The 20,406-nt window shown below is 33.4% G+C and overlaps 2 protein-coding genes and 1 long non-coding RNA gene across 3 annotated transcripts; 2 read left to right on the forward strand and 1 right to left on the reverse strand.

Moving 5' to 3' along the window:
* Positions 1 to 3,297: 3,297 nt before the first annotated feature.
* On the forward strand, positions 3,298 to 10,181 carry LOC109190761 (aldehyde dehydrogenase). The gene is made up of 10 exons (XM_019341349.1): positions 3,298 to 3,717; positions 5,460 to 5,528; positions 5,627 to 5,723; positions 6,282 to 6,488; positions 8,301 to 8,416; positions 8,541 to 8,645; positions 8,767 to 8,939; positions 9,022 to 9,112; positions 9,236 to 9,385; positions 9,851 to 10,181. Exons 1-10 carry the CDS (start codon positions 3,532 to 3,534, stop codon positions 10,079 to 10,081), a joined length of 1,425 nt encoding a protein of 474 aa, XP_019196894.1. The 5' UTR covers positions 3,298 to 3,531; the 3' UTR covers positions 10,082 to 10,181.
* On the reverse strand, positions 6,777 to 7,750 carry LOC109190762. The gene is made up of 2 exons (XR_002055777.1): positions 6,952 to 7,750; positions 6,777 to 6,914 (listed from the first exon to the last, which is right to left on the reverse strand). It is a non-coding gene; the product is annotated as an uncharacterized LOC109190762 (long non-coding RNA).
* A 3,320-nt stretch (positions 10,182 to 13,501) lies between the features above and the next one.
* On the forward strand, positions 13,502 to 18,592 carry LOC109190229 (replication factor C subunit 3). Its single transcript, XM_019340687.1, has 9 exons — positions 13,502 to 13,868; positions 13,987 to 14,203; positions 14,368 to 14,447; positions 14,542 to 14,701; positions 15,267 to 15,348; positions 16,329 to 16,458; positions 16,545 to 16,608; positions 16,685 to 16,753; positions 18,374 to 18,592. The coding sequence occupies exons 1-9, from the start codon at positions 13,697 to 13,699 to the stop codon at positions 18,471 to 18,473; spliced, it is 1,074 nt and encodes a 357-aa protein (XP_019196232.1). The 5' UTR covers positions 13,502 to 13,696; the 3' UTR covers positions 18,474 to 18,592.
* The last annotated feature ends 1,814 nt before the right edge of the window (positions 18,593 to 20,406 follow it).

Genomic DNA, 20,406 nt, shown 5'->3' on the forward strand with positions numbered 1-20,406 from the left:
TAACAGAAAACTGTTATCTATTTTCTAATTTTTCAGTTTTCATTCTCTGTTTTCTGTTTAGAAAACTTGTTTACTAACAGAAAATTGTTCTCTGTTTTCTGCTTTTTAATTTTTCGGTTTTCACTTAAAATTGTTCTCAGTGGAGGCGTTATTGGTTCTTTGTGTTTCAGTAGGTTGAGAAAGTATATGAACGGATACTACATTGTAATAAAGCCAGTAGCAAAATAATATTAATATTTTTTGCGTAAATATTTAAAATGTGTGTGCCCTTTTTTTTTTTTTTTTTTTTTTTTTTTTTGATATATTCATTTGAATGACATGTATATGAATATATAACCTTTACTTTAAATTCTAATATATGTGAGATTTCAATATCCAATATATGGACCGAACTTGTATTATGATGTAACATAATTAAAAATATTCGAACTAATAATCTATTGAGTTCAATCAAAATCTAAAACATTATATAGAGTTTAATTCTTAATTTTGATAATGTAAACAATGTCTAACTTTAAAGTGTAAGCAAATAAATTATGTTTAAATAAGTAAAGTAAGTAGAAAAGATAGAAGATAGTGATAAGTAAAATAAGATGATAATGAATGTAATCATAGTAATGTGGTTATAGTGACATATACCTAAATAGATGATAGATGATTTTGTTTTCCATTTCGAAAACAGTTTTTAAGTGTGTTCCAGTTTTCCGAAAATTTTCAGAAATTATTTTCAGTTTTTAAAATGAAAAACTGTGTTACTAAACATGTTTTCTGTTTTCTATTTTACAGTTTCCGGAAATTTCTAAAAATTTCTAGTTAGTAAACGGCTCATTGCTTTCTAACAGTATAACATATAATAATTTGAACGTGTAACAACATAATTTTTTTTTTTTTTTTTTTTGTGGTCCTTTATCAACTATGATTACAAAATAAATTTCATTCACTGAGTATATTTTCAAATAGCAGTTGTAAATTTTCAGTAAATAAAGAAACTCCATTATATTACGTAGTACTCCGTATATATTAAACTTATACATCAACCGTTGCTGATTAGAATTATAATTTAAAAATTTTAAATAAACAATTAATCAAAATTAAATTGCATTATTTATTGGGACCACGAACCGAGGGAGGAGCGGACGCGGGACGGCCAAAACTAAATAAAAATAATTAATTAATCAAAAAAATAAAAAATTATAGGAAACAGCCAAAGGGGCAATTTCAATGGCTTTTGTTTCCGTAACTTGGGTATCTCTCCAACTTCGATATTCTGATTCCATCACACACTCAGAGCCTCAGAGGTCAGATAGCCGTCAGCTCGTCACGGCAAACTGGAAACTATTCTAAAAAAAAAAAATCTAAACTTAAATCATCAAATTTAATATTACTCCGTACAAAAGGTTTTTTTTTTTTTTTTTTTTTTTTTTTTTTTTTAATTATCGTAACTCCTACCTTTAAAATAATAATAATAATAATAACATTCATGTTAATATTTTTTTTCCAATTTTTTAAATTAATTTACAACTACATTAAGGATCCGCTTGAAAAGCAGAACAATGATTTGTGAAAAGTGTTTTTTAAAAAATGACTCATTTTTTGAAAAATATTTTTCTTTCCAGGCAACTTGAGTGTTGGCGAAAAATGATTTACGCCAAAATTTGGCGTAAGTCTTTCCGCAAAAATGCCTACAAATTCCCTACGAAAAATGTTTTCCGTTAACTGAATTTTCCTACTGCACCCAAACACTGAAAACTCGAAAAAACATTCTCCAAAAGTAATTTTTCGGATTTCCAAACGGACTCTAAGTCATAACAACATGTTCATTAAGTTACAACTATAGGTTCATTAAGCCATTATAAAGTCTATAGGTTCACTAAGTCACTTCTTACTGCTTAGGGTTTATTATTTATGATTTAAGTTTAAATTTTAGTTTTTTTTTTCTTTTTAAAAGTTATGAAGAAATGCATTGTCTATTGTTAAAAAGTACAATGTATATTGTTAAAAGTTGCACAATAAAATTGACAATAATGTCACCACACTTTTTTAAGTTGTCAATAATTACAATAATGTCACTACGTTTTTTTTTTTAAATCTGATTTGATCCGTTCAATTTTTACATATGTAAGCTAGAATTAGTTCTTATTTTTCTCCCGAAAATAATGGCCCTGTTCATTTTTTACTTGATTTTTCATTCACCAGATCTTGTAGATCAATGGTTTGGATATGTCCGCAAGTTCTCATGAGAGTGATTCTCATATGATTAAGATTATATATATATGTGTGTATATTTTAATTAATTAATTAATTATTTTGATTTCTGTTAACAAAGAAAATGTTAAATAAAATATATTAATATTCAACATTCCGATTACATGTCTAGTATCAATGCGGTGTGGGTACAAGTCTCTGAATGGTCATCTGATTCTTCAAATTGGATAGTTGAACACTCCACCATTGAAGGGCCTCCGAGTTTCAAGTGGCTTAATCTTCCAAGAAGGGCTTGTATATATAGCGTGTTCTTCTTGAAGGGCCTCCGGGTTGATGTTCTTCTTGAAGGGCCTCCGGGTTCAAATGGCTTGATCTTCAATAGAGGTTTGGATCAACATGCATCAACATATGAAGGAAGAGGGACTTTTGCTTTCAGGATCACATTTTTATTGTGATCTCAAAGTTCTTTCTATGATTTTTCTTAGGATATTACATAGAAATGAAAGACCCTATTTATAGTTGTAGGATAGAAGAGTTTTGATAGGTTCAAACTATTTTGATATTATCTAATTAACAAATTAGATAATATCAATATTATCCAAAATATTTTAAATATATTCAAAGATACTAATATTAATAAATAATCAATATTTATCAAAATTTAAGTGTGTACAATTTCAATTTATTTTTATTACCAAATACAGAGAGTGGTTTTACTTAAATTTATTTTAATTATTAAGTATATGATTTCAATTACCATTTTGATGAACAAATGCCTTGAAACATGTAGAAATGTACCTTATATTATTGTTAAAATATTTCTTATTCCGGGATTACCGGATTACCAAACCATTTTTCTGCAACAAGTAATCAAGTAAATAAAAAATGAAAATATAGTGCTGTAAATTTCATTTCAATTTCTCAAAAAAAAAAAAAAAACGTTTATTTCAATTTCAGGCAGTGCTGGAGGCTGCGCTAGAAAACAAACCCCGTGTGCCTGCGCTAGCAAACAAACCCCCGTCCCCATACTCCATTACTCCATACAATACTCGTACATATATATATATATATATGTATATATGTGTGTATGCGTGTGTGTATATACAGACAATTATACACGCATGCATAATATATATATCGCCGGAGTAGACAAGATGCCAGAATTTGAACATTCATATCTATCTTATCTCCATCTATATATGCGATTACATATATAGCATTGGAGGAATTGTATATACTGATATACATACTTAAGTATAGTGCGGTTGATTTCATATATATAAATATATATATTGTTTAGGAAGAGAGGAGAGGAAGTGATTGGAGATGGATGCGGCGGCGGCAGTGAGTGAGTTGAGGGAGACGTTCGCTGCCGGGAAGACGAAGAGTTACGAGTGGAGAGTGTCGCAACTGAAAGCTGTGTTGAAGATCGCCGAACATCACGAGAAGGCGATCATGGACGCCCTTTTCTCTGACCTCTCCAAACCAGAGCTCGAATCCTTCGTTCATGAGGTCCTTTTTTTGTTTTTATTTTTATTTTTAATGATAAATACTCCGTATAAAATTACGTGTTACAATATAATTTTAATATTAGAAGAGGAATTTAACTTAAATTTAGTTTCTACCAAAATCGTCTATAATTTTTGTGATTGCAACTAGTTATGGTCAACTTTTTCATAGTATAGTCTGATTAAAAAGAAATTTCAATTCAGTGTTTACTGCTAAAATCCAGAGAAGAAGCTAATTTATATATCATTTTTATAGACTCCTTTTTCTTTTAGTTATTTATTATTTTAAAGTTTGTTCCCTTTCTATATTCTGTGTTCTTAGTTTTCATATGTGTTAGATTTGCAGAATTTACCACTTTTCTCAGGGGTAGAGAGGCAGTGGTTGGGGGGGGGGGGGGTTGAAGTCATCGACTTATGATAAATGAACTAGGATCGGTAGTCTCTTCTTACTTTAACCAGAACCATTTTAAAAAAACTTATTTATATTCATTTGTTTGTTTATTTTATTTTTTTGGACTGTCAAGTTATCAACCTAACATTAATGAATTTGTAGGCAGAGTAGGTTGACCTGCCTGTTGTTCTTACTTTAACAATGATTCAATTTAATTTTTCATTTTATTTTAATCTTTTGTTTCTAATAGTTCGTGGCCTTGAGATTTTTTTTTTTTTTAATACCAAATATACATCATGTTGGTTGTTGAGGCTGTAGTTCATAGCCAAGTAGCATTGATAAACAGAATTCTCACATTGAATTTTTGTTTCACTCCATAAAAGAGTGCAATGTATAAATCCTGTTTTTATAGCAACGTTACCATCCTTATGCTCAATACTACAAGCAATCTGGAGCAAAGTTGTTTTTGTTTTATGAGTGGTTTTCTGGAATTTTCACACAAGGATTTGGTTCTGCTATCTTCATTTTCCCGTAACTGGAAATTCAGTATGTTGCTTATTCTTGACATTTAGGAATTTCTTTGTGGTTTTGTCCAGTTAAGGTTGTTAGCATTTAATGCCTACCTTGGTTGTTTTCTTCTTTAATCAATTGGACAAAAGCACATCATGTGGTTGATATGGGGGACCCGAATACCAACTTTAGGGATTGATTGCTTTGATTCAATTGCAAAAAGTTCAATTCTGCATTTGATATGCTTAAATGTAGAGCATAAAAGGGAAAAATAATCTACAATATGCATGCATATATTGTGGTCTTTGTAGAATGAGATGTCTAATAAGTGGCAAAGAGTTCATGAAAATGCTAGATGTGTAAAAAGTTTAGACCAAATGCTCCAAAATCATACTCACTTAAAAGGTAATAATTTGAATTGCTAAAACCATTACATTGACATATTTATGATACAGTTCAAATTCAAATAGATTATTATGTTTAGATTGCAATTTTGCTGACATTTAGGAGACACTTATTCTGCTTTTCATCAGATTCCCATTCCTTTGACACCAGTAAAATATTATTGTGAGTTTCTTTTGACAGGGCTACTGTAAAAAATATTTCACGTGCATTAAATGAATTTAAAATTTTCAATGCAATAGTGCTTTATTATATCCTATTTGTTTCAGTGAAAACTAATGAACAATTGCACTAATAAAGAATGAATGGAACAAGGAAGAGAACATTTTTTTTTTATTGTACAATTTTATCTATTTATTAGGAATTTCTGTTAGCGATATAGTCAGTCTTTTACTGTCCTACCTCTTTTTTTAGTATTCATGACTTGTTCATAAATCTTGCAGATTGCATTTGTCAAAGCATCATGTAAGTTGGCGTTGAAGGAACTAAAACGTTGGATGAAACCTGAAAATGTAATTTCTATGAAAGCTTAATTTAGACAAAATTACTTAATTTTAGTGGTTTCCTATCAATATATGACCTAAATGATGCTAACATGTTGTAATTGCAGGTGAAAAGTGCATTCGCCACTTATCCTTCATCAGCTAAAATAGTTTCAGAACCCCTTGGAGTCGTATTGGTCATATCTGCCTGGAACTACCCCTTCAGTATGTGAATGCCACCAGCTTTTCTGTTTCTTTGATTAGTTTGCTCTTTCCAATTTATTTATGAATTAGACTTATTGATATTTTCTTAGTGATGAAATTATTTTTTAAACATACAACTCTGGAAATGTTTCTTTCTTCCTTAGAATTAGCTTGTATGAATTTCTTAAATGCTGTCAAAATCTGAACTTTGGTTCTTTCTCATCACATTTTCACTTTGAACCCTTCTCTGCATAGGGTTGGTTCTCAACTATTTGAGGAACTTTTATAATTTACAACTTCAGTTTTATTACTTTTTTTTTCTTTTTTTTTTTGAAAAATTACAACTTTAGTTTTATTACTTTTATAGTTGTTCCCTTGTTTGTTTGTTTTTTTAATTTTTTAAAATAATTTTTTATTATAGTTTGTGAGCCTTTGTCAACCGACTTAAATTAATGCCCTTTTGTTGATGAGCCATTGTTGCTTACATTTGACCAATTTTGGTATATGCTAGCCATACTACTGATAATTTGACACAGAGTAACCCTGACCTTTTCACTTTCTTTAATTTTCTTTCTTCAGTGTTGTCTTTGGATCCGGTGATTGGAGCAATTGCTGCTGGTAATGCTGTAGTTTTGAAACCATCAGAAATTGCCCCAGCCACATCTTCATTGCTTGCCAAACTGTTCAATGACTATATGGATACCACTGCAGTAAAGGTTATTGAGGGATCTGTTCCCGAGACCACTGCTTTACTGGAGCAAAAATGGGATAAAATATTTTACACAGGTGCGAAGTGCTCTATCATATACTTCTTATAGTAGAATATGTACATATATATATGATTGTTACTGGGACGATGGATGCTAAATCCCTCAACCATCCCCCCTCCAAAATAAGAAATAAAACACACACACACACACACACAAAGCAGAGGCCTCAGTTCTTTATTAATAGAGTAATTTTTCTTGATAAAGGTTCTACAGAAGTACATTCAATCTGTCTTTTCTTTTTTCACCTCTATAATTACATTCTCAAGAATGGTCATATTTTCTAAAATAAAACTGTACTTTTTTTAAAAATTATTTCTACAATATTACCTGTTTAAGTGTATCCGTTGGCTTCAATAGGCATAATCCAAAAGATGAGAAATAGAAAAATAAACATGTATGTTAACCTGATGGTTCCCAACTTCCCATTCCAACACATTAACACCTTAAAGTATTTTTTTTTTTTTTTTTGAAAGGCACACCTTAAAGTATTTGTAAGCAGAAATGCTACTTTAGGATTACTAGTCTTCTGATACGGAAGCATGAATATATGTATGTAAACCAATCACATTACAGGTCCTCTTAATGTTTGGAAGCATAGTATAAAATCTGGAGTTCTGTATTGATTCATATTGATATTATTGACACCCTTAGCAACACCCCTCTCTCCAACCAAGGGGAAAAGAAAAAGGCCGCCCTCTCTATCATAGAAAAATTTTGATGGATCACCAGGTCTCATTCCAATTAGTATGTAATGTTTTAGTTTACTTTTCTTGGTGTTCTCTAGAAATTCATTTAGAGAAGGAATGAAAAAAAAATAAAAATTATTCCCAGTTTCTCTTCTCTCATACCGTTCTCTTGATAGTGCATGAGTGTGTGTCTATCTGTGCATCCAGGCAAGTACAAGTTTAGTTTTATCTCAGCAGATAATGCTATAAGTAGTAAAATGTTGAGTTTGTGAGGTTAACAATGAGGCATCAGATTTGAGATGCTTACTAGCTAGCTGCTGAATGTATTACATGTCAAAATCAGAAGCTAGAAGAAGTTGAAGATGAAAGAAGAAAGAAATTAACTGGTTTCATTATTCTGAAGTAAATTCCTTATTGCACCAGCTAACCAGCCTATTTATAGAGAAGTGATAAATCTGGAAAGCTAACTACTCCTCCAGCTGGACATCTGTTAGGCTGGCTTGTCAAGCTGGCAGCTGACTAGACTTCATCTGCTGACATTACATTCCTACCTTATATTAACCTTATCAGTGTTTATCCAGCTGCTGAATATGCCTTTCATTCCTACGTTTGATTAACCTTACCTTACCAGTGTCAAACCATTGTTCAGTTTCTGCATTCCAAATATTCAGCTTTTCTCTGAAGAATGGTTAAGAGAAGGGATGCCAAAAAGTTCATTGATGAGCTTAATAAATTCATATTTAGTGGATGAGTGTGCATTGCAGTTTCTTCTTACACAATATGGTTTCAGTTGTGCTAAAAATTGTTTTTTTTTTCTTTTTTTTTTCCCCCTTGAATTAAAGATGCGTTCCTAAAAAACATGTTTGTTGTGTATGCACTATGATGTATTGTGGAAGCTTGGCTGCATATAAATTAAGAATGCATTTTTAATGATGGTAGTGAGTCTCATTTTGATGTTATTCACTTATTCATATTGTTGTTGGTTTCCCTTATTTGAATAATGGTTGCTTGTGGAGGGTTATCCAATTATATCAAGAAAGAAAGTTTGAGGGAAAAGTGAGAATGGCCTAGATCTTTTTACAGGGCTTATATCTTCAAATTATCAATTCTTTCTGATTTTAATCCAACAAATTATCTTGTAGGAAATGGAAAAGTTGGGCGCATTGTCATGGCAGCCGCTGCAAAACACCTAACTCCTGTGGTTTTGGAGCTTGGTGGAAAATGTCCCGTAGTTGTGGATTCAAACATTAATTTAAAAGTGATAATAAAAATTCTTTTAAGAAAATATCATACATTCTTATTGCAAAATATCATCCTTTGTCCTTTCATGTTTTTGAAATGTATTTTATCCCTGTCTAAATCAATTTTAACTCATTTTGTAGGTTGCAACAAGGAGGATTATTGCAGGCAAGTGGGGCTGCAACAGTGGACAAGCTTGTATTGCCCCTGATTACATCATTACTACAAAAGAGAATGCACTACAGTTGGTGAGGTTTATCTTTAAAACATCTAATTTCTTGTGGATTTTTAATCATTTCACTAAAAATTGCTTGTTATAAATTAATTATAATTGGAAATTTGTTTTGTTGCAATTCCTTTCTGCTACAGCTTGATGCCATGAAAGTAGAACTAGATAAATTCTATGGAAAGGACCCATTATGTTCAAAAGATCTGTCTCGCATTGTAAATTCCAATCACTTCTCCCGCTTAACAAAGTTACTAGATGATGATAAGGTTTCAGGTAAGATAGTCCATGGAGGTGAACGAGATGAAAAGAGACTGTAAGTTCCAGCATACATTGTTCTCGACTTTCACCTATTGGACGTGTTATCCGTGATATTTATCTCCGTTCTCCAATGACAGAAAGATTGCTCCTACCATTTTGATGGATGTGCCAGAAGACGCCCTAATCATGAAAGAGGAAATATTTGGTCCTCTACTTCCTATTCTCACAGTAAGACCTACCCTAACTCTATGTATGATCAAGCCCAGATTGCTCTATGAAAGATGTTGAAAATTGAAATTAGTAGAGCCCAGGAATGAAGTCACGGTTATTTTCCTTTTTTCTTTTCTGAAGGTCAATAAAGTGGAGGACGGTATAAAAATCATTAACGCTAGAGACAAGCCACTTGCAGCATATCTGTTCACAAGCAACAAAAAACTGGAGCAGGAGTTTGTTACAAATTTATCAGCTGGGGGCTTGCTTATTAATGACACAGCTTTGCATGTAATGATTCATTCCTCTACATAGACAACCATGCACTATAGCTCTTGAGTCAAAACATGCAGTTCAATAGGCACTATTTGTAAGAAGAGATCAAATGCCCAAAGTGGGCAGATCCCTTGTGGCACTAGCATTTAGCCTTGTCTATTGAGCCAGTGTGGGGATTATGTCCAAAGTGGGCAGATCCCTTGTAGCACCAGCATTTGTCCATGCCTGCTGAGCCAGTGTGGGGATTATGTCCAAAGTGGGCAGATCCCTTGTAGCACCTGTCTGGTGAGCCATTGAGTCACCGTGATTTACATTATCCCAAGTGCTCTATTGAGTCGAGATGTAAGGACCCTTGGGGTTAGGAATTCAACCTTGTTGGGTGAAGTCAAAACATGCAGAGATGATTTTAATGTTATGATGATAAGTAGTGGAATTAAGGTGTGAAATCAGTGGTTGATAGGGTCCAATTTGATGATGCAGGTTGCAGTCCACACGCTGCCGTTTGGAGGAGTAGGAGAAAGCGGAACAGGTTCATACCATGGCAAATTCTCGTTTGAAGCTTTCAGCCACAAGAAGGCAGTCCTGAAACGTAGTTTTGGTGGAGATTTGGGTGCAAGATACCCACCCTATACACCTAAGAAGGCACGACTTCTGAGAGCACTAATGAGTGGAAATCTGATTTTCATAATTCGCGCATTACTTGGCTTGTAAATATATGTTGTTTATATTTGGGACCCCCAAATTGTTGAAACTTGAATAATTGTTGTTTGTCCATATTGTGATATTGTTGAATGCATGTGAACTTAAGACATTGAAAGTTTAGTGGTATATTTGATTTAATTTTTTTTTTTTTAAGAAAGCAAACATTTAATTTATTAAATAAGCGTTTAAAACATCAACAAAAAATAAAAAAAAAAGAGTGAAAGATCATGTCATTATTCGTAATCTGACACAGAAATGATTTCTCTTATCCCAACTATAAATAGCCTGATTCACAAATCGCTTAACAAATTGAAAATTAACATCAATAAATTAACTGTAACTTCTTTAACATCCTCTGGCACCAAACGAGTATAAGGAAGGGACAACTAAGATGACATGATAGACTAGTTGCTCATCCATCTTGACCTTAAAGTGATCCATCCCCAACTCCTTTAACCAACTAAGAGCATCCACATCAGTGGATATTATGGAGATAATGTCAGATGAATTATCTTGGGTGGGGATAATAACAAATGTGGGGTGGGGTTATTTATCAAAATATTTGTTCTGCAAAATTGGGGAGAATGGCAGGAAAAGAAGAAAGAGGAAGAAAAGAAGTGGATATTATGGAGATAATGTCAGATGAATTATCTTGGGTGGGGATAATAACAAATGTGGGGTGGGGTTATTTATCAAAATATTTGTTCTGCAAAATTGGGGAGAATGGCAGGAAAAGAAGAAAGAGGAAGAAAAGAAAAGGGGGTTGCTGTGCGCGTTTTGCGCACAGCAACCAGCCCACACGGGCGCGTTCGGCGCGCCTGACCCTTCAGTTTTTTTATTTTTTTTTTGCTTTTTAATTTTAGATTTTGATTTTTTTGTTTTATTTTCCTCCCCTTCCCACATTCTCTCTCCTAATCACTCTTACATTATCCCCCAATTCTCCCCAACCATTGTGGATGCTCTAAGAGCATCCACATCAGTGGATATTATGGAGATAATGTCAGATGAATTATCTTGGGTGGGGATAATAACAAATGTGGGGTGAGGTTATTTATCAAAATATTTGTTCTGCAAAATTGAGAAGAATGCAGAAAAAGAAGAAAAGGAAAGAGAAGAAAAAGGAGGCTGCTGTGCGCGTTTCGCGCACAGCAGCCTCCCACACGGGCGCGTGCGTGCCTCCGTGGGCGCGTCAGGCGCGCCGAACGGCAGGCCTGACCCTTTACTTTTTTATTTTTTATTTTTTGTTTTTTAATTTTTGATTTTGATTTTTTTATTTTTTTTTCCTCCCCTCCCCACATTCTCTCTCCTAATCACTCTTACATTATCTCCCAATTCTCCCCAACCATTGTGGATGCTCTAAGGACTTCCTACACCCCACCACTTCAGCTTCTTTTGGCGTAAGCACACCTTCCATAACAACCTTAGCAGTGTCTGGCAACTTTGCAAACACATTCTGTGTATACAAGTTGCTGCTGAGGAGCTTTTGTTGCATACCAGAGTTATTTGTAATATATATATATATATATATATATATATATATATATTTAGTGGTTGCACCCTTAACAATTTTTTTTTAATCATCTCAACATTCTTGTTTTTTTAATCATTCGCCATATACTATGTAAGTTGTAAAATAACAGTCTATTTTATTTTTAAATATAAAAATTCTGTTTTTTTTTTTTAAAAACTTCGAATTATTTTATCCCAAAATAACATCGTCTATCGGACTCCATGCATTTCACACCAACTCAAAAAATACATTGAAATATATTCAATATACTGTTACTTTTTTTTTTTTTTTTTTTTTTTTTTTTTCCGTAATTGGGTCGAAATGCTAACACGAATAAATCAATTGAGAAAATAGTCAAATACACCTCCGAACTTTACTTGAGAAGTCAATTAAGCCCCCGAACTTTAATTTTAAAAGTTACAATTAAGTACATAAACATGTTGATTTAGTGCTCAGTCCCTAGCACTAGGTCACTAGGTTGTCTGGACATGTTCCGATGATGAAAACCGACGACGCCGACCAGCACGTCACCGGAGAAAGGTTGGCCGCCATCTCCAAGGGACAGAGAAGGCTACTAGTTTGGTACCTAAATCAACATGTTTATGCACCTAATTGTAACTTTCAAAAGTTCAGAGACTTAATTAACTTCTCAAGTAAAATTTGGGGGTGTATTTGACCATTTTCCAATTCAATTTTAATACGTGACTAACTTTGCATAAATAAAAATTGTCAACACATTTATAGAGTGACCATCGCATGGTTGAATAAGATCCCATCCAAACTGTCTGCATGGGCAGCTCAATTGGTCATAGAGGTGAAAGTTGGAAAGAAAGAATATGTTGTGCTATCTACAGTATAGAAATTATGATGCACACCTTGCATGGTGCACACGGTTGCACAAACATAACGCTCTGGAAAGAAGATCCCATCCAAACTAAACGATGCAAAACTTCAGCATCACTTTTAATTGATATTTGTCAAGTCTTAACCATTCACATTATCACGAACAATATCCCATCGACACTAAATAATGCAAAACTCCAACATCACTTGTAATTGATTTTTGTCACATTATCACCTGCATAATACAAGACACTCAAGTTCCACTTGCGTTTTTAGTAGCCGGACAATACTCATTGGCGACGTAGGAGACATGCAAGTCAGACATGTGTTTCTCGTATTATATGAAAGACATACATGTCATATTTGCATTTTCTGTATACATTTTGACAACGTTTACCATATTTATTTTAAACAACTAAAGTGCGAATTGCGCTTTTTACAATAAACTCAAATCGCAAAATGAGTTTTTCAAACGTTTATCATTCTTGTCTCTTGTTCAATAAAATCTCCCATTTCAGTAGAAAAAACTCTTACAATTTAGATGTCCATTTACATGGTCTACTTATGTGAGGGTCAATTTGACCCTACATAACTGTGTGGACTGCGGTCTAAAACGACACCGTTTCCTCATTTAAGAAGAGACATCGCGATTAATTGCGCGACGTGAGTTGCACTATTATTATTATTATTATTATTATTATTATTATTATTATTATTATTATTATTATCACAACCTGCATTTTCTCTCCATTGCTTCTTCCCTAACTCCATTGTTGCAACATACATTTTTATAACTCATAAAATATATTATTCTAAAGCATAAATAATATTATTCTAATTCATAAAATAAATTATCTTACCCCAAAATATTTATTGTTTAAACACATAAACGATTAGTTATTGACAATTCTTTTTAAACGTTAAAATAATGTAATTTTAGACCGTGATCCATACAATAATTTACCTTTCACCCTTATGGCTTATCTTGACAAAAATAATATTCCGTAATAATCCGTATAAGGCAAAAGGTAAAGAATTAGCCTATTCGGATTTCGGAGTTGGGACCAGAATGAAATTGGCGCCAATAACTTGACCCGACGTCAGAATCCGGATTCTATTAAACTTCCCTCTCCGTGTTCCGACTTCAATTGTAAAATCCCTAGCTAGGGTTCATCATTCATGCTGTAGAAAGGCATCCTGCATTCCTGCCCAGTTCGTACCTATTTTATACTAATTGCTACTCGGAACACTATATACATATAGCAGGTGAAATGGCGGAGGTGATCTCAGTTATGGACATTGACGATGACCAAAACGAGGGCAACATCAGTTCAAAGCTCAACAAGGGGAAAAACATCGCCACCAAAGCCACGCCTTGGGTTGAAAAGTATCGTCCTCAGTCCCTCTCCGACGTCGCTGCCCATAAGGACATTGTCGAAACCAGTAATATTATTCACTTTCTCTCCATATCCGTTTGTGTGTGTGTGTGACTAAGTCTTGCATTTTATCGAGCAGTTTGAGTGCTTGAACTGAGGCTAATGTTGGCTAATGTGATGAAAAGTTGACAGGCTTGCGAGTAGCAACAGGCTACCGCATCTGCTGCTGTATGGGCCTCCCGGAACTGGGAAGACCTCCACAATTCTTGCCATGGCTCGGAAGCTTTACGGAGCGCAGATGCAAAATATGGTTTTAGAGTTGAATGCTTCTGATGATCGTGGGATTGATGTTGTAAGGCAGCAGATTCAGGACTTTGCTAGTACTCAAAGCATCTCCTTTGGGTAATTCTCTCCTATAGAGATTGTATTTGAGAACTGAAGGGGTGACAATGAGTGGAAGGATGCATACAGACTCATTTATATCTATTTTCTCATTATGCTTTTCTTAGCCCCAAAAAGTTTTTCCTTTACTTCAAAGTCCTCCAAAACTATTGTCTTTTTGGCAGTGCGAAGTTTGCTGTGAAGTTAGTGCTGTTGGATGAGTCAGATGCCATGACAAAGGATGCACAGTTTGCTCTGCGTCGAGGCAAGACGTTCATTGTTTATCTCATGCATTAATTTGAATTCACACACTTTTTTTTTTTCTTGGAACTGGTATATCTAACTCATATCTTTTGCAGTAATTGAGAAATACACAAGACATACTCGGTTTGCACTGATTTGCAACAATGTCAACAAGGTGATCCCTGCATTACAATCACGGTGTACACGGTTCCGGTTTCCACCTCTTGAGGCTGTTCATGTAACTGAGAGGCTTAAACATGTTATTGAATTGGAAAGGTGGGTTTGACAGTATCTTCGACTGACACCTGTGCTGGGTTTCTTCCTAGTCCATGAATTTTTTGAGAAACTTTGTATTGGAGTGCTTCTTTTCCTTGGGGTAACATCATAATTTGAAAGGGGAATGATCCCATTGATTTCTTGACTAAGCCAATGTTTTATCTTTTCATGTCCAAGAATTGTCACAGCCTCTGTTGACATTCTCATTGGTGTGTGGTCCACACTGTTTGAGCATAAATACACCAATCAGTTAGGACATAAATATTTCCACTAATGTATTATTAGATTCATGCGGTAATTGCAGTCAGGCCCTTTTGCAATATGACCAAGTAATTAGTTCTTCCCATCAAGATGAATTGGTTGCACAAACAGTCATCCCATTTCCATCTTTGCCTTCATTCAGTGCAGCTTTTAAGTTTTGTTCATCCTTTCCTCTTCCCCTTTTCAATTCTCTATTTTTCCCTCCAGTGATCTGGTATGTCCAACAAGCAATTGTGAAACACTTGCTGAGAGCTGATTTTACTTAGTCTCTCAAGATCTTTCTAACAATTTTGCTTGGTTGCAGACTTGATGTACCAGAGAGTGGCTTGAAGGCACTGGTGCAGCTTAGCAATGGTGACATGAGAAAGGCTTTGAACATTTTGCAGGTTATCTCCATTTAGCCTTTCCTTGCATTTCTAATTGTCAGTTCTGGATCATCTAGAGGAATATGGATCTCCAATATGAGAATAATTAAATTTTGTTTCCTATTTTGGTATAATGGTTGATCTTTTCCTCTTCATCCTCCCTTAAGATCATTAGAAAAATTTCCAATGGGTTTGTAGATAATAACATGCTTTTGTACATAACTGTGCAATGAAATGCATGGTTTATAGACTGTGTGCTTCTGAATGCCTTTATTCTTGGCATGTATTTGGACTAGATGGGACTGGATAATTAGATCAATGCATAATTTGCTAATGTTAGCTACTGCTTGTTGATTAGACATGGTTTCTTATCATGTCTCACCCTCCCAATAGCTGCCTAATTGAAGTTCAGAACACTGATAAAGATTCTATGGAGTACACCTATTCTGTGTTTTATACTTTGAGATAATACTCACCCTCCCACTTTTCTATGAAATATATATCAGTATTATTCTCTCTGAAAATCTGAGATATCGACATGTAGCCTTGAAAGTTTTTCCTTTGGTACCTTTTTTATTCCAAGTGCTGTATGTCTCTCCATTTCCAAAATTTGTCTGTCTGTTTGTTTGTTTGTTTCTAATTTTAATTATTTTTGAATCATAAATCCCCTTCTAAAAGTGGACTTAGGTTTATGAAATTTTGTTTATGCACTTTGTGCAGTTTTTAATGATGTGGTAGTTCATCCATTTATATTTTGGCAAACAAATTCATTTGTGTTATCAATAATGTGCCTAACAAAGAAAGTAAGATACTCATTGTGATTAGATTTATCTATTTCCTATTATCTTGTCTGATCTGTGTTTATTGTGAATCACGTTACCGCTTTGTGACTTGCATTCTTAATTTTCAGTTCACTTTCTACAGTTCCAATGATCTTGTGTCATCTGTGTGTCACTACATTGTAATTTGGGTTCTTCATTTTCTTTTTTTGCTTTATGCAGTCAACGCATATGGCCTCTCAGCAGATAACAGAAGAGGCTGTCTATTTATGCACTGGGCATCCATTGCCCAAAGACATAGAGCAAATCTCATACTGGCTTCTAAATGAGCCCTTTGCTGTCGGTTATAAACGTATCCAAAATGTTATTATTAGTGTGTGCATGCTTTTACTTTTTCACTGTTTTACCTTTGTTTTTGTGGCCCTTAGCTATGACTAGGAATATTGGAAACTAAAACAAGGAAAGGATTGGCTTTGGTAGATATTGTAAGAGAAGTGACCATGTAAGTTCTTATCATCTTTTTACTATTCTTCTACCATAAATTTGCTTGAGCTCACTTTGGCACATCTAAACACCAGGTTTGTCTTCAAGATAAAGATGCCATCGGATGTGCGTATTCAGCTTATAAATGCTATGGCTGAAATTGAGTATGTATTCCATCTCATTATCTTATAATTTATGTCAAGTTGTTCAAGATTTTACAATATGAATCTTCCAATATTTACTTTACTCATCAAAGAGGTGTGTGCTGCAAACTTGGACAAAGTCCCCAAGTTAATTGTAAAAAACGTGCCAGTACTACCAACTAGAGTTTTTAGTTAAGTGGATCAATTTTGGGCCCTTATGTTTACCTGTCATTTTCATGCATGTGTATGCGGCAAATGGCGATTATAATCAGAAAACTATATTTGTGGTTCAAAATTCAAATTGTATTGCATTTTAGTAGGTCATATTTAAAAATCAAATAAAAATCTTTAGTAAATTTCGTATTTCATCCTAAAGTATTAAACTAAGTTTCAATTTAGTCCCAAGTGTTTAATATTTTGAATTCCATGAAGAATATATGACATTGGTTTCAATACTTAGTTCAGTTCCTTCACCAATTTAAACACATTTAGCATGAACAAGTGCGATTGAAGCCAATGTTATACAATCGTGATGAAATTTAGACCAAAAAAATTCGAACCAAATTCAAACTTAAATTTCTAGGACCAAAAATGAAGTTGCTCTGAGAATATATAATTCTAACGTAGGACATATAGAATGCAGCTTCTCAGTTCTAAATATTTTCAAGGAAATTTTTATTTGAATAAGAAATAGTTGTCCATAATCTTCTGACTAATGTGGTAGCCAAATCTATAATTATATACTTTATTCTAACCTGAACTTTTTTTCTCTATATTATGTAATTTATTGTCCTGAATTTAATTTTAAAAGAATATATCAAGGAAAATTATTACTTTTTACTAATTCACAACAATTAAAACCAAAAGAAAAAGCAATTGCATGCCCTTATGTTAAATTTATTGACCCTTCTTTGTTTACCATAATGTTGATGGGGGTTAGTTTGTAATATTTGAGAATAAGGGGGCTTATATAGAACGTAACAGTAGAGGCTTCTCACAATAATTGACTGCACTTCACTGTTCTAAGAGTGGAATCGCCTCTGGATACTATCATCAGATCTTGGGGAATATGAATGGTTAAGAAATAGGTGCTAGCTTTAGAACTGCAGGTGAGCTGATGTTGGAAGATTTTAGATTCCTGTTTAATTATTGGCTAATAATACTTTAATTTAGAAGAATATGAATTTTCCTTATTTTCTGACCTTGCAGACTGTTTACCTTTACTATTTTAACCATTAAGCAAAAGAAAATATAGGACTGGAGAAGAGAAGAATAAACAGGCTTGTTGAAGTGGACTTCTAGTGAAAAATATTCCAAAACCTTTACTAAAAAAATTGGGGAAAGGCTAGGCATCTTGCCCTTGATGCTACTCCCTCTGATTCCTTTTCTTGCCTTTGTGATTGTAACCCCACAATAGACCCTAGGTGCTCATCTCAAATTGCTGCCTTTATTAGTGGATTTCTTTCTTTTTGTTTTTCATTGCTTTTGGTTTTCGATTTCAGCAGCTTCTCTTGTTTCCCTTCTTTGATTTCCTTTTCGTTATTTTTCTCTTCTGGATTCTGTGCCTTCTATTGTTTCTGTTCTTTGATATTGTTATTTGTGTCAGCATTCTAAACAGCAGTATACTTCGTTTGCTTGCAGATATAGGTTGACCTTCGGTTGCAATGATAAGTTGCAGCTTGGATCATTGATAGCCGCTTTTACGCAAGCACGGTCTGCTCTGGTTGCTGCTGCAAAGTAGCCACACAATGGTTTTGTAACATAGTTTCTATTTTGTCATTGCTCTGTTCTATTGACTGGGGAGTGTTGGATGTTTTGAGAATGCTAATTTAGTATCATGGGTAATGTTTTTAGTGTAAACTTCTCTCCCAAACGGTTGAATCCCCAACCTCAAGGGCCCCACACCCCGACCCGATAGAGCAATTGAGAGGATCTGAACACTTAAGCTTACTCGTAATTGCCTAATAGGGATAATGTATTAGCTCTGTCTTAATAGTCAAAATTAAAGGAAAATCATAGATGCTAGAGGACATGATGTCCCCTGGAATAGGTGGTTGAATATTACTCCATCCGTCGCATTTTGTGCCTGATTTAGTTAACGAGGTTTGACTGAAATTATTTTTAACTAAAATTTTTATAATGTTAAGTTTAATATTAGTATATATAAATTTAGAAATTATATTAAAAATATTATTAAATGTAAAAATCAAATTTAAAAATAATTATGAAATACTAAAGAAAATAAATAAGGAAGAAATAGTTGTTTTGATCAATGAATAGTAATATGATAGGTAAAATGAGATTGATGGAGTAGTAATTCTTCTGTCTCTGTTGAATTTTCACCCCGACACTTCTCCAAGTAAATGACAGAATTTTTAATATTAAAGTAAAAGAAAAATGCAATTTCAATTTCACAACAAAATTTTTTAAAATTTTCATGCAAATAAGAATAAAAAATACATAAATGTCAGCATATATCCAAGTTGCAGATTTAACTGAGTAGTCCTACACTCCTACATGGCTCAAAATTATCCACATAGCCAAAGAGATGAGAACAAAGGCGTGGAGATATACCAAATCAAATCAATTCAATATAATACATATGTGCATGCTTGTGTGTCCATACAATATGCACACGCATTACTATTAATCTATTATGAAGTCATTTATGAGGCGTGTGTGTATATATACATATAGATATTGGTTCAAATGAGGATAAGATTTTTCAGACAGTCGGTGCAAATTGCACTATTAGGTATGCATAAATGCATCACAAAATATTTCGAAATGCATCAAAATGAAATTCATAAATGCACCACAAAATGCACTACACACCAAAAAATTGCACCACACATAATGCTGCATTTTCGAATACTTTGTGGTGCGTGACTGCACAGCCGCACGAGAAACACTGTTCGTACAAGAACCTCACACACACACACACACACACACACACACACACACACACATATATATATATATATATATATATATATATATATATATATATATATAAGGAGGGTATTCTTCATTCCAGTCTTATTGTTTTGATATGAAATAGAAGTTTCTTTCATGATAAAAGTATTAAAAACAACACGAAGACCAATTATATGAACATTCATTTAGGAGGTATATTATTTTGTTTTTATTTTTTACCTTAACTATTGTACCAATATCTGTATTCTATGAGATAAAACAAATCCAATTAATTTTTATTAGACAATATTCAAAAATAACTCTTATAAATATATTATTGTATCCACATTAGTTCAAATTCTTAACTTCATTTTTATCTTATTTTTCAAATAGGATAAATTGGATAGCTCCATATTAATTATCCTATCCTAGCCTTGTCAAATCATTACATCAAATATCTCTACACATTAAAAAAAAATGTGTTTCAACAAAGAGTTCAGCTAACCTATGCCGCCCACAAAACAAGAAAACATAATTGTAGACTGCAACATCATTAGTCATTACATCAACTTGATAGATAGATAAATTAATTAAATAATTGCTCACAAATTACTAATCAATATGTTAATTTTGAAATGACAACTCTAAGCTCGTAATCATTTGTTTGATACAGGATTTGTTCCGTACACAAGATTATTTCGTAGTAAACCTAGAAATTAATATACATGCTAATTACAAGTATTTTTTTTTTAATTTTT

Source organism: Ipomoea nil, unplaced genomic scaffold (genome assembly GCF_001879475.1).
Source record: "Ipomoea nil cultivar Tokyo-kokei standard unplaced genomic scaffold, Asagao_1.1 scaffold1576, whole genome shotgun sequence".
Lineage (NCBI taxonomy): Eukaryota > Viridiplantae > Streptophyta > Magnoliopsida > Solanales > Convolvulaceae > Ipomoea > Ipomoea nil.

Bases quoted from the DNA above. Each gene is read 5' to 3' on its own strand.
- LOC109190229 (XM_019340687.1), top strand. From the start codon at position 13,697: ATGGCGGAGGTGATCTCAGTTATGGACATTGACGATGACCAAAACGAG. The intron at 16,609-16,684 runs GTAAGTTCTTAT...TCTAAACACCAG, and splicing joins ATTGTAAGAGAAGTGACCAT to GTTTGTCTTCAAGATAAAGA. The intron at 16,754-18,373 runs GTATGTATTCCA...GTTTGCTTGCAG, and splicing joins AATGCTATGGCTGAAATTGA to ATATAGGTTGACCTTCGGTT.
- LOC109190761 (XM_019341349.1), top strand. From the start codon at position 3,532: ATGGATGCGGCGGCGGCAGTGAGTGAGTTGAGGGAGACGTTCGCTGCC. The intron at 3,718-5,459 runs GTCCTTTTTTTG...TAAATCTTGCAG, and splicing joins TCGAATCCTTCGTTCATGAG to ATTGCATTTGTCAAAGCATC. The intron at 8,646-8,766 runs GTGAGGTTTATC...TTTCTGCTACAG, and splicing joins AAGAGAATGCACTACAGTTG to CTTGATGCCATGAAAGTAGA.